Raw genomic sequence first — 13,720 nt, forward strand, 5'->3', positions numbered from 1 at the left:
GTATTTAGGGAGTGGATTTGGTGAGTTCATTTTTCTTTTCTTATTAAATCCCCTTGAATATGGCATGAAGAAAGCACCTATCATATCCTCTACCTTCACTGCCATACCTGGTCTTCTCTTTTAATGTGCACAAGGAAAAGTTGGCTGAAACAACATTTTAGTCACAATTGCAAGAAATGATTTCAGTAGAAATCACGAGGTGGTTTTAACTTAAGGCTTACTCATAGTCAATACAAGGTGAGAAACATAGCCACATTTCTGCATTTATAGAGATGTTTTAAAATTGTGATAAAGCACTTTGAATTTGGTTTCCTTCCTTTCCCTCTTGATTTCTTACTTCATAGGGTGTTTATTTTTTTTCTTCACATGTGTTTCTCCAAGTGTAATGAAATTAAAATTATTTTAAACTCATCATTCTCAAATTGAAACCAAATAATAGAGGAGGCACCATTTTTTTCTGTACAATGTTCAATAAAATTTACCATTTTTTTAAAAAATACAAACTCAGTTACATATTAGTCTAGTCCTCATTTTAATGTTTGAATTAAAGGTAATATGCTTTGATGTTTGTAAAGACAAAATGATATAGGGTAGTAACAGAGAAACTGCTTGCTGCAAAACTCTATACAACATTGTAAATAATATAAAATGTTCTATTTACACAACTACAACTACGTACTAAGACATGGCAAAGGAAAGGACATTATGGTTGATGCTCTCAACTGCTTGAGTGGTAGAAGTAATGGCCTGACCCCTCTCTTAAAATGAGCTAGATACCAAATAAGTTTCAAAAATACATTAGGAAGGAAACAGGATATAACAGAATTGCCCCGTATTACAGCAATTGGAGGACAAGTCAGTTGAGCCATCTAAGGAAATCAGCAGAGCAACACTGAGGAGCAAAAGGATTAAGAATATGAAATTTACTTATTGCCCTGACGGCCCTAGAAATTTCTTAGCTACACATGCAAAACCAATTTTTATTTATAGATAATAATTTTAGATTAAACTAAGTTTGACTTATGGGATTTAACATAAATGGTAATTAAAAATAACATTTCAGCTACAACTCAACTATTATTGGTGATAATAATATTTACTTCCTTGAAATATATTTCAAAGCAGCTACATAGAGTGACTAACTTTATGTTTCTACCTTCTGATAATTTTAAATATATATATATATATGTAATATATATATACACAATATATATTAATATATACATATTGAATCAACAAAAACATTCTGTAATCAGCAGATAGATTGATGCTGTAATTAGCTTTCTTTTCTACAAGTGGGAAGGAAATAGTAGACAACATAGAAAATTGGCTTAGGGAGGCAGATGCTTCAAGCAGATCACCACTGAAGGAAATGGCTCAGTTACAAGTTTCTACAATGAGAGGTCACTGAGCAAGACTGTGCACAGCTTTTTAATATTCAAATTTGTGAATATATGGGACAAGAGTATCATAGATAATTTTAGAATAAGTTTGAATAGACTATGTAAGCACTAGATGAATGTGTATACTTGAAATCTAAGAGTCTTTAGAAGTGAGAGAGAATTGACTCAGCAGTATGACCGTTTATAAAAAAGCATATAATAGTTTAAGCTTGTTAAATATAATGCAGTGCTATGCTAACACACGAGTTCCACTTATGATAATGTAAAAATTGACCTGGAAACACATCTTTTTTTCCAGAACTTTAAGTGGAAATTGTGTGGTTTAAATATCAATTTTATTCTAAAATATTTGGATAATAGAAACAAAATTGATACTAAAATGTCTTCACTTGTACTCTATAATATCAATAAATGGACACTTAATTTTCTTATGATTCTCTTGCCTAACATATTATAAAATATTTCATAGCTAAAATCCTCATATTATTAGTGTTTTATTTATTCTACAATATTTTGTAATAGTCTTAGTTGTATATCATTCCTCTTATGGATATTTTAATTATTTCTATGTTCAATATTTCTTTGTTTTAGAAATATGTATTGAGTTTAATAACAAGGAAGGAAATTGATAATCACTAAATGCTAATTTTATACACTAATTGAAAATTTTTAATATTGTATCATATCCTAATGTAAAATATTCTAATTTAATTCTCAGAACAAATTTTAAATTTGGGCATATTAGATAGAGTATGAATATTTTCATAATATGAAGTTATTTCTTATATGTTTTCTAAAAGCACTACCTGACTAAATTTCATCATTGGTTTAAGTTTATATTAAGATTTTTTAAACAAATTTTTCATAAATATATTCTTATCGTTTTTCTTGCTACCCACACTCCTCCCAATATCTACCCATATCACTACTCCTCCTTTTTATGTCTTTTTTTTCTAAACACACATATGCAAAATTACATTCTCCTTTCTTTTGTATGCTTCAGTTTTCACATCAACTTGTGTATGTGTGACTTTCGTTAAAAATAATGTCATCAATACTCACATGTTCTTGTTGAGTTAGAAAGTGCAGAATATCTTGGTAAAACTATGGATGTGGCAGGTTGTGGTGATATATCTTGTAATACTAGTACTTGGTGATGGAGGAGTGATGATTAGGAGATTCTAGACATTATAGTCTAAATGGTTATTTTGAATCCATGTTGAGTTATATCACACTCTCTCAACACCCCAATATGATAAAGAGCCATCTGTTTGTCTTTTGTGAACCCAAAACCTTGATATCTGACAGTTTACATCATGGCACATGCCTCTTACACATAAAACTGTTTTCATACTATATGACAACAGAAAGTGAGCAAGTTTTTTTATTTACATAATATTGTATTTTGTCTATTTTATATTCATTTATTTCTTTTGCTTTATCATTGAGTTCTTTATACTGTATACAATAAGTGAGCAAGTTTTCTATCTACATAATATAGTATATTGTCTATTTTATATTCATTTATTTATTTTGCTTTATCATTGAGTTTTTATACTGTGTACAATGAAATGTTATAACATATAACTTTCATTTCCTTCCAACTTCTCCTATATCAGCAGCAAAGAACTTCCTCTCTATTTCATTTTTGTTGTTGTTGAACACACTAAATCAGTTAGTGCAGCTCCTATGGGTATGGCACTTTTCAATGGAGCATTGGAAACCTACTAATGGCCATGTGCTCAATAGAGTATTGTTTGTTTTCTTCCCTAAGAACAATCCATTGTGAAATGTTAGTAACTTCAGAGAACAGATTTATTTACATATAAAATTTGTTTGTTACCTCTATATGACCATAATTACTATCATTTTTCCCATATAGACACATTCTTCTTTTTTTAGTTTTATATTTATTTGTTTTGAGATAGCGTTTCTCTGTGTAGCATTGTAGATCAGGCTGGCCTTGAAATCATAGAGATCCTTCTGCATCTGCCACCCAAGTGCTAGGATTAAAGGCATGCACCACTACCACCTGGTGATACATTATCCCTTTACTCACCTTATGGTACATGCATGCATATGTGCAAATATGAAGTTACACATACATATGTAAATAATCATAGAAAAACATTTATGAATACATTTCTGTTGTATATATAAAAAAGGAACCTTTAGCATTTAAAACTGTATTCACTTAGAAAAAAAGGAATTCAGGAGCTACAATATCTACAAAGCTGTTTTATTAAAGAGTTTTCTATTGAACAGGCTTTCAATTGGATGAATTATGACTAGAATTATAAGGGCATGTAAATGTGAGTTGTATTTAGACATTTTTAACTTGAACTTTCTCTTAATCTTTGGAGATATGAAGGTAAGTAGTTTATCAATATGTTTTGTAGTAAATTCATATTAATTTCAAACCATATGTCTTATACTTATTCAATCAAATATTCATTATATATAAAATTGATAATAATCAAGTCTCAAGGTGAGAAATTAAATTCAATAAGTCTTTTCTCTTTTTACCTCACTTATTGTCACCAACTTTCATTTGTAGGTCATGGATCCATTGGCTCCTGTTCCTTCATCATATACTCTTTTGCCTTATCAAGATTCCTCACTCATACATAAACAAACTAATAGATTCTTGTAGACTGTAGAAAAACCATCTTAAATTCTTACTGAGCTAAAATATCTCTATAATCATCCTCTTCAGTCTATTAAGTGATCATGTGTTCTGGAGTTTATGTCTACAAAGTTCACAGGTTAATAATAATTTTGTTTGTTTGATCTTAATATCTTTAATTAATTTTGCACAAATAAATCAGTAATACTATCTCCTACTACATACTGTTGTCAGGAAAGTTGAGTACTGAACAATTTTTGTACCACTTAATTTGTTGACAATAATACTAAAAATATATGAAGAAGTTTTCTCATAACTGTAGATTTATAGAAACACATTTATTTTGTAATTTTTCTCAAGAACCATGTTAAACCAGAGCTATGTCACTGAGTTCATACTCCTGGGACTTTCACAGAACCCAAAAATTGAGAAAATGTTATTTGTTTTATTTTTGTTTTTTTACCTTGTAACTATTGGGGGCAACATGATAATTGTGGTAACAATTGTATGCAGTCCTTCACTCTTTGGCACCCCCATGTACTTCTTTTTGTCTTTTCTGTCTTTCCTGGATGCATGCATTTCTTCTGTAATCACACCCAAGATGATTATAGATTTCTTCTATGAGAGGAAGACGATCTCCTTTGAATGTTGCATGACACAACTATTTGCTATCCACTTCTTTGCAGGGGCAGAAGTGATTGTCCTAGCAGCCATGGCTTATGACCGCTATGTAGCCATTTGCAAGCCCCTTCACTACTCTTCCATCATGAACAGGAGGGTATGTGGTATTCTGGTAGGGATAGCATGGGCAGGTGGCTTCTTGCATTCTATCATACAAATTATCTTCACTTTTCAGCTGCCCTTCTGTGGACCCAATTTCATTGATCATTTCATATGTGACTTGTTCCCATTACTAAAGCTTGCCTGCACTGATACACATATTTTTGTTGTTTTAGTGTTTGCCAATAGTGGGTCTATTTGCATCATCATTTTTTCCTTATTACTTGTTTCTTACAGTATCATCTTGTTCTCTCTGAGATCTCACAGCTCTGAGGGGCAGCGTAAAGCTCTCTCTACCTGTGGATCCCACATTACAGTTGTACTTTTATTCTTTGTCCCATGCATATTAATATATGCACGGAACACTTCAGCATTCTCTTTTGAGAAAAATGTGTTTATATTTGCTGATGTCCTGACACCACTGCTCAATCCTATAGTTTACACATTCAGAAATAAAGAGATGAAGAATGCCATCTGGAAAATGTGGAGGAGATTGTTTAATATTTATGTTAAACATTGATTCATTTAATTTATAGGGATAAGAAAAGGGCTCCATTTGTTACAGAACTTGTTGTGTGTTCCTGAGTATCTGAGTTCAAATTTTGATGTGCATTTATGATTCCAGTACAACTAAGACAGATATTAGACATCAATTTAATAGCAACACCAACTTAAGGTCTTATGCTTCCAGCTTTCTTAGATACTCTTTTCCATATAACCAGCTAGATCCATTTTTCCTGCCATAAACCTGGATTCTCTAGGAAGTTTGCTCATCAGTTAGGCACTGCTGTCTCATATATACTCTATACCCTTAATTCTCTGAACCACTGTGAAAACATAGGTCTCTCTCTCTGTCTCTCTCTCTCTCTTTCTCTCTCTCTCTCTCTCTCTCTTTCTCTCTCTCTCTCTCTTTCTCTCTCTCTCTCTCACCCCATAAAGGCCGCCTGACTTTTCCGGGTCTCCTCATAGTGCTTCCATGTTCACAAGTTATTTGCATAACTTCCATAAACAGTCTGTTCTTAAAACATCTAACTTCCTAGCACTTTCTGGTAGGCTCTGCTCCTACAGAGTCCAATCAATGCCCAACCCCAATAACTCAGATATTGTTAGTGTCTGATGATTTACATTTTTTTTAACAAATGTCAGCATATATAGGTTATAATTCATGTCAATTTATTCTTCTGTGTTTGGATACAGATTTGAAATTTACATAGAAAGAATGTGATGTTTGTATCTTGAATTTGTAGACTATTGAAATTGTTGTGCTTCTGGATACCATCATCCTTATATATGTTCAAGAGTCATTTCAAGTTTTTAATATCCTGTGGTTTTTGAATCAATACAAAATGGGTATGCATCAATGCTTAAGAATATACTCTACCACACTTTGTTTGGTATGTTCCACTCCTGAAAGGTTTTAATGTGCAACTTCAAGTACTGTTTTGTTTTGTTTTGTTTTATCAAGTTGTGGATTCAATGCTCAGTCATCTTTTATTAAACATTATTAAACATACTTACAAATCATCTTACAGGTAGCACGAAAGGAATATACTCTGACATCTAGTATCTACATTTTCAGGACTTTTAAACTATGACAAACTAGAAGTACAGTCTCATACCTTAATTCCACAACCTGACGAGGTTGTTAGGGAGTTAAAGAGAGTCAGTTCTCAAAAAAAGCAGATTTATGAATTCTCAGGATGAATTTTCTTAAAGAATAAAAAAAAAATGTATTCCTAATAAAACCAGGAACAATTCATAGGGGTCCACTTGTACTATTCCTATTCAATATAGTACTTTATAGTTTAGCTAATGCAATAAGACAAGATGAAGAAATAACATGGATATGGTGACAGAGACTTTTGATGGTCAACTTCACAAGATCTGCAATTACATAGGAACATAGGAGACAAGACTCCAGGCACACATGTGAGGGAATTTCTTGATTAGGCTAGCCTCTAAAAACACTAGTTGGGGTTCCTCTTGAAAATTTTTAATGATGTGAAAGGTCCACCTGGCAAATAGAAACTATTCTTTTGGCTTGTATCATGAACACTACAAACAAACAAAGCACAGATATTCATTGCTCTCATTCCAAATTATGGGTGCAATGTAATCAACTTCCTCAACCTCCTGGTGTCATAAATACCAACAATGATGGATTGTCCCATAGAACAAATTTTTCCAACATTAGTTTGCTGTGTCAGGAATTCTGTTACTGAAATGAATAACATAACTGATACAAAATTTAATTTAAGGAATGAGGCTATTGTTCTAATAAACATAATCATGGGTTTCTTAGGCTATTAGAGATAATTTATGGCTTTAATGTCAAAGAGTTTGGTATGTAAGGCTAGAAAAGCCCTAGCATGACAAAGACAGTGTTTCATGGATCACTCTGGTAGGATCTTAAAAAAATAAAACTATTGAGAAGGTGTGACAATGAAAGCTTCCATCATTAGATTTCAGAATCAATGAAAGACTCTACCAGAAAATACATGAGAGGTCATTAGAATGGAATGTGCTTGAGGAGTATGGTTTCATTTCTGCTTCTGTCTTGAGAACTTGATTGAAATTAAATTTAAAAGTAGTGTTGAATTTATTTGCAGAGAAGAAACTTCAGGAAAGCAAAATATTCAGTCTATGGTTTGGCTCTTTTTTATTACATTTGACTAGGTTCACAATGAAGGTGCCACAACACAACATGGGCAGAAAAGCTGGGAGCCATTCCCAGAGGTGGAAATGTCCCAGCAAGAGGATATAAGGAGCACGTGAGGAATGGAGTAATCCAGGCCATGATGATCAGGAGAATCTTGCAGCCTCACTGACTAGTAGTTAGAGTGCTTCCTTATTTATACAGAACTTAGTAAGCAAAGATAGATTCATGTTGTTCCGAATCATAGATCATATCATTTTTGGTTTTTGGACATGTGTTTTACTTCCTCTTGCATATCTTTTAGTCATCATTGATGAACTACAACAGAACAGAATTAGCTTTTACAATCATTTTCCTTCAAGTTTGACATGATTGATAAACATATATCATTTTTATTCCTTAAATCTATAACTCAAGTTTTAAGAATCTAGAGCCTTCTCAAACATCTTTGTCAAAGAGCTTTGCTTGCATTATGGCTTTTGCCATTCACATCAGATACGGTTATGCCACAGAAATATACATATATATATATATATATATATATATATGTGTGTGTGTGTGTGTGTGTGTGTGTGTGTTTGTGTGTGGATGTGTGTGTGCGTGTGCATATGTGTGTGTGTTATGATATATATGTCAAATCACAATAGACATACAAGTGGTTTGTTATGGGGAAAAGAATTCCAGCAATTTTAGTCTTGAAGAATAGATGTGTGCTAGAAAACAAAAGTAATTATCAAAAATGAAACACTTTATGTTGCACCATAGTAATAGCCAGCATGATCCAAAAATGAGACCCAATCACCAAAGGGGTCCAAATTGTAAAATGTGAACTTATCTGAAGTAAAAATCTAATATTAACTGAGGGTGAATCAGAAGGAAAAGCAGAAGAAATTCAGTACTCCCTGAAAACATCTGCCTAGGGAATATGTTCTCTAGGATTATAATAAGAAAGATAAGAAAACTGCAGTCAGTGTCACACTAGGTTGCCACATCAACATTTTCTTTGTGGGACTGGCTTTATAGGAATGAAGGGTATAAGAAGAGGGTTGTAGAAAGGTGCTCCATCATTTTCCAGAGAAGCTGAAGTTAAACCATGTATATCAGCGCTGGATTGCTTATAGAGTCACAGAAAGTGACTGCTTGAAGCTATAAAAGGGAAGCCCAAGATGAAGTGAAAATCCAGGACTATCATAAATGCCAGAGCCATAGGACATTCTCCTGATACTCTCTGCAAATATTAGAGCCAACTCATGGGAGAGGTTGCTTGCTATTGGCCGCAGAAGTCAGATGATGCATTGAATGCTATAGATGCTAGAGCACATGGAGCTACAGGATTTGCTGTTCACGCTTATAAACTCTCACTGTGCTTTAGTCCTGTCGTTCCTGTGTTTCACCTCAGATATCACTTCTGACATGGGAATGCTTAGTCTATGACATAGACTCTAGGAAAGAATCTTTTTTTTTCTTTATAAGTGAGCAAAGTGTCAATTTGCCTCTTATATGATCATATTTTCACCATAAACTATTTGAACTGTCAACTATGAAGAGAGAGAAAAGCTTTTTTTTTTGATGTAGACAGAGGTTAATGGAGAGACTTGTAACTCACAAAAATACTGTGAATAAGAAAATAATCAATATTCATCCCTTAATGGGACAACTACAATATTTTCTTCAAACACCAGGAAGTATCTCAAAGGAGAAGACAGAATAAAATGTAAGACCTGGAGAATAGAGAAATGCGTTATGATATGTTCTCTGGTGGATATGTCATGACCAATGAATCATGAAAAAGAAATCCACCAACCATGGATATCTGAATAAAACTTGTATAAGACTAGGCACTTCAACATCATGATTAAGAAAAAAAAAGTTGGTTCATGAGACCCTACCACTTCCTAGGAGCTATGACAGTTAAAGGTGGCAAGACATATCTTAGGCTATGTAGGCATAGGTGAGTTCATGATCTATTAAGTAACTATCTATCTGTGCTCAAATATGCAACTATAAATTCAATAACTAAGATAAAAAGCCATAAATATAAGGAGTAGTTGATAATGAAAAGGGGATCTGGAAGATTGAAGGAGAAGTCATTATAGATGGTCACTGTGATTATAATACATTATACACATGCATAAAATTTTCAAAATTAAATAAAAGACAACGGAAATACTCTTAGATGAAATAAATATTCCTATCAATGTAATGTATACATCTCATATTTTATATATGAAATGTTTTTCTTTAGTGAAGACCTTGATAGTTTTCACAAATAATGCATATTTTCTTCCTCTTTACACAGAATTTCTTTTATTTTTAATATTTTTCTTACTTTACATATTGATCTCAGTTCCCTCTACTTCCCATCCTCTAATACCCCCTCACAGGCTCCCCACATCCCACCCCCTATCCACTCCCCAAGAAGGGAGAGGCCTTCAATGGGGGATCATCAAAGTCTGTCAATCATTTGAGGTAGGACCTAAGCACTCCCCTGTGTCTCTAGGCTATGGGAGTACACTTCTGTGGGGGAATGGGCTGCTAGAGTCCATTCCTGCACTAGGGATACATCCTGGTTCCATTATCAGAGGTACCAAATACTTACAAGGCCTCCTAACTGAGGCCCATATTCAGGGGTTCTGGGTCAGCCTCATGCTGTTTCCCAGATATCAGTCTGGAGTCCAAGAGCTCTCCTTGTTCAGGTCAGCTATTTCTGTTGGTTTCTCTGCCTGTTCTTTACCCCTTTGCTCACTACTGTTCCTTACTGGAACTGGATTCCAGGAGTTAGGCTCAGTATTCATCTGTGGGTGTCTGCTTCTGCTTCCATCAGCTACTGGATGAGGGCTCTAGGATGATACATATGGTGGCATTAATATCATTATCAGGGAAGGGAATTTAATGTAGCCTTTCCACTATTGCTTAAATTGTTAGTTTGTCTTTGGACATTTCACTACTGTGAGATTTCTCTTTAAACCTATAATGGCTCCCTCAATTTTGGTATCTCTTTTCTTGTTCTTTTCTGTTTCCTGCAACTCAATTTTAATGCTCCCTCATGTTCTCCTCTCCCCTCCTTTTCTCCCTCACACTTTCTCCTAACTTCTCCCCCTCCCCCAGCTGTTTCTTGTCCCACTCCTCTTCAGTGAGGGAACATGTTTCCTAGTTTTTCTGGCACTGTGGAGTGTAGGCTGGTGATCATTTGCTCTATATCTAAATCCATATATGAGTGAGTACATGCCATGTTCATATTTTTTGTGACTGGGTTATTTCACTCAGTATGGTTTCTTCTAGTTCCAATCATTTGCCTGCGAATTCCAAGATACTTTCCTTTTTTCCCAATAGAGTAATACTCTATTGTATAAATTTACCACATTCTCTTAATTCATACTTCAGTTGAGGGGCATCTAGGTTGCTTCCAGGTTCTGGCTATTACAAATATTGCAACTATGGACATAGTTGAACAGATGTCTTTGTTATGTGAATGTACATCTTTTGGGTATATGCCTAAGAATAGAATTGCTGTATCTTGTGATAGACTACTATTTCACTGATGAACCACCATTCTGATTTCCAAAGTGGATGTACGAGTTTGTACTCCAACAGGTAGTGGAGGAGAGTACCTCTTCCTGAACTTTCTCTCCAGCAAAAACTTTCATTGATATTTGTGTTTTTAGCCATTCTGAAAGGAGTAAGAGGATACCTCAGAGTTGTTTTGATTTGAATTTCCCTGATGGCTAAGGAAGTTGTACACTTTAAGTGTCTTTCAGAGATTTTTAGATTCATCTATTGAAAATTCTCTGTTTAGTCCTGTACCCCACTTTTTAATTGGTGTATTTGGTATTTTTATGACTGGCTCCTTGAGTTATTTGTATATTTTGGAGATCAGCCCTCTGTCAGATGTAGGATTGGTGAAGATCTTTTCCCATTCTGTGGGCAGCCATTTTGTCTTGTTGACTATGTCATTTGCCTTAAAGAATCTTCACAGTTATGGGAGATCCCATTTATTAATTGAAGATCTCAGTGTCTGTGCTATTGGTATTATGTTCAGAAAGAAGTCTTCTGTACCAATTTGTTCAAGGGCACCTCCCACTATCTCTTCTAAGAGATTCAATGTAGTTGGATTTATGTTGAGGTCTTTGATCCATTTAGACTTAAGTTTTGTTCATGGATATGGACACAATATATGTGAAATCTTCTATACACAAGCATCCAGTTGTGCCAGCACCATTTGTTGAAGATGCTTTCTTTTGTCCATTTTATAATTTTAGCTGCTTTGTCAAATGACAGGTGTTCATATATGTTGGGCTAATATCAGGGTTTTCAAGTTGATTCCATTGGTCTACCTCTCTATTTTTGTGCAAATACCAAGCTGTTTTCAGGACTATATCTCTATAGTAGAGCTTGAAGTCAGGGATGGTGATACCTCCTGAAGTTCCTTTATTGTACATGGATGTTTTGACCATCCTGGGTCTTTTATTTTTCCATATAAAGTTGAATATTGTCCTGTCAAGGTCTGTGAATAATTGTGCTGGGATTTTGATGGGGATTGCATTGAATCTGTAGTTTGTTTATGGCACGATTACCATTTATATTATGTTGATCCTGCCAATCCATGAACATGAGAGATCTTTCAATTTTCTGGTATCATCTTTAATTTCTTTCTTGAGAGACTCATAGTTCTTGCTATACAGGTCTTTCACTTGTTTGGTTAGTGTTACCCAAGATTTTTTTTGTGTGTGTGTGGCTATTGTAAAGGGTGATGTATCTCTGATTTCTTTCTCAGCCTTTTTATGACTGTTTATAGGAGGGCTTCTGGTTTTTTTGAGTTAATCTTGTATCCTGCCACTTTGCTGAAGGTGTTTATCAGCTGTAGGAGTTCCTTGGTAGAGTTTTTTTTTTTTTTTTTTTTTTTTTTTTTTTTGGGTCACGTATGTAAATTATCATATCATCTGCAAATAATGATAGTTTGACTTCTCCTTTCCCATTTTTATCCTCTGATCTCCTTTAGTTGTCTTATATGGAAAGAGTGGATTATATTGTCTTATTCCTGATTTTAGAGGAATCACATTGAGTTTCTCTCCATTTAGTTTGATGTTGGCCATTGGTTTACTCAATATTGCTTTTATTATATTTAGATATGTTCCTGTTGTTCCTGATTTATCCAGGGCCATTATCATAAAAGAGGGGTTGGATTTTGAGAAAGGCTTTTTAGCATTTAGTGAGATGATCTTATGTTTTTTCCTTTTTCAGTTTGTTTATATGGTGGATTACACTGACAGATTTTCATATGTTGTACTGTCCCTAAACCCCTGGGATGACACTTACTTGGTCATGGTAGATGATTTCTCTGATGTATTCTTGGATTTCATTTGCCAATATTTTATTGAGTATGTTTTCATCAATGTCCATGAGAGATATTGGTCTGGTGTTCTCTTTCTTAGTCATGTCTTTGTGTGTCTTGGGTTCCAAAGTAATTGTAGCCTCAGAAAAAGAGGTTGGCAATGAATCTTCTGCTTCTATTGTGTGGAACAATTCAAGAAGTATTGGTATTAGCTCTTCTTGTAATTTTTTGGTAGAACTTTGCACTGGAGCCATCTGGCCATCTGACCCTGGGCTTTTTTTTGGGGGGGGGGGTGACTTTTGATGACTGCTTCTATTTCATTAGGGGTTTTAAGTCTATTTAAAATGCTTGATTTAATTTGGTAAGTGGTAAATACCCAGAAATTTGTTCATTGTTTTTGAATTTTTGAATTTTGTGGAGTACAGGTTTTTGAAAGTATGATATGAAGAGTCTCTGGATTTCCTCAGTGTCTGTTATTATGCCCCCCTTTTCATTTCTAATATTGGTAATTTGATTGTTCTATCTCTGCTTTTTGGTTAGTTTGGATAAAGGTTTGTGTATCTTGTTGATTTTCTCAAAGAATCAACTGTTTGTTCCATTTTTTTGTATTGTTTTCCTAGTTTCTACTTTATTGATTTCATCCCTCAAACTGATTAATTCCTGTACTCTACTCCTCCGGGGTGAGTTTGCTTCTTTCTGTTCTAGAGCTTTTAATTGTACTGTTAATTCTCTAGTGTGATTATCCTCCATTTTTTTTATATTTGTGTTAATGATTTGTTGGATTTAGATTTTTCTTTGATCAATGGATCTGTTTCCTCTAGTTTATCTTCAGCACTTGAGATACTCTTTTTGATCTCTTATATTCTGTTAGTTATGCTTGCATTGTAGTTCCTGATCATTTACTCAGCTTTTCTATTTCCAGC

At 34.1% G+C, this 13,720-nt stretch overlaps 1 protein-coding gene across 1 annotated transcript; it reads left to right on the forward strand.

Moving 5' to 3' along the window:
* The first annotated feature begins 4,393 nt into the window (after window positions 1–4,393).
* LOC127221825 (olfactory receptor 4C15) lies at window positions 4,394–7,573 on the forward strand. Its single transcript, XM_051183816.1, has 2 exons — window positions 4,394–5,292; window positions 7,486–7,573. Exons 1-2 carry the CDS (start codon window positions 4,394–4,396, stop codon window positions 7,571–7,573), a joined length of 987 nt encoding a protein of 328 aa, XP_051039773.1.
* Window positions 7,574–13,720: the final 6,147 nt, after the last annotated feature.

This window comes from Phodopus roborovskii, unplaced genomic scaffold (assembly GCF_943737965.1).
Source record: "Phodopus roborovskii unplaced genomic scaffold, PHOROB, whole genome shotgun sequence".
NCBI lineage: Eukaryota > Metazoa > Chordata > Mammalia > Rodentia > Cricetidae > Phodopus > Phodopus roborovskii.

Coding starts and splice junctions, on each gene's coding strand:
- LOC127221825 (XM_051183816.1), top strand. CDS start 4,394: ATGTTAAACCAGAGCTATGTCACTGAGTTCATACTCCTGGGACTTTCA. Junction 5,293..7,485: donor AAGAATGCCATCTGGAAAAT/GTGGAGGAGATT, acceptor ACATTTGACTAG/GTTCACAATGAAGGTGCCAC.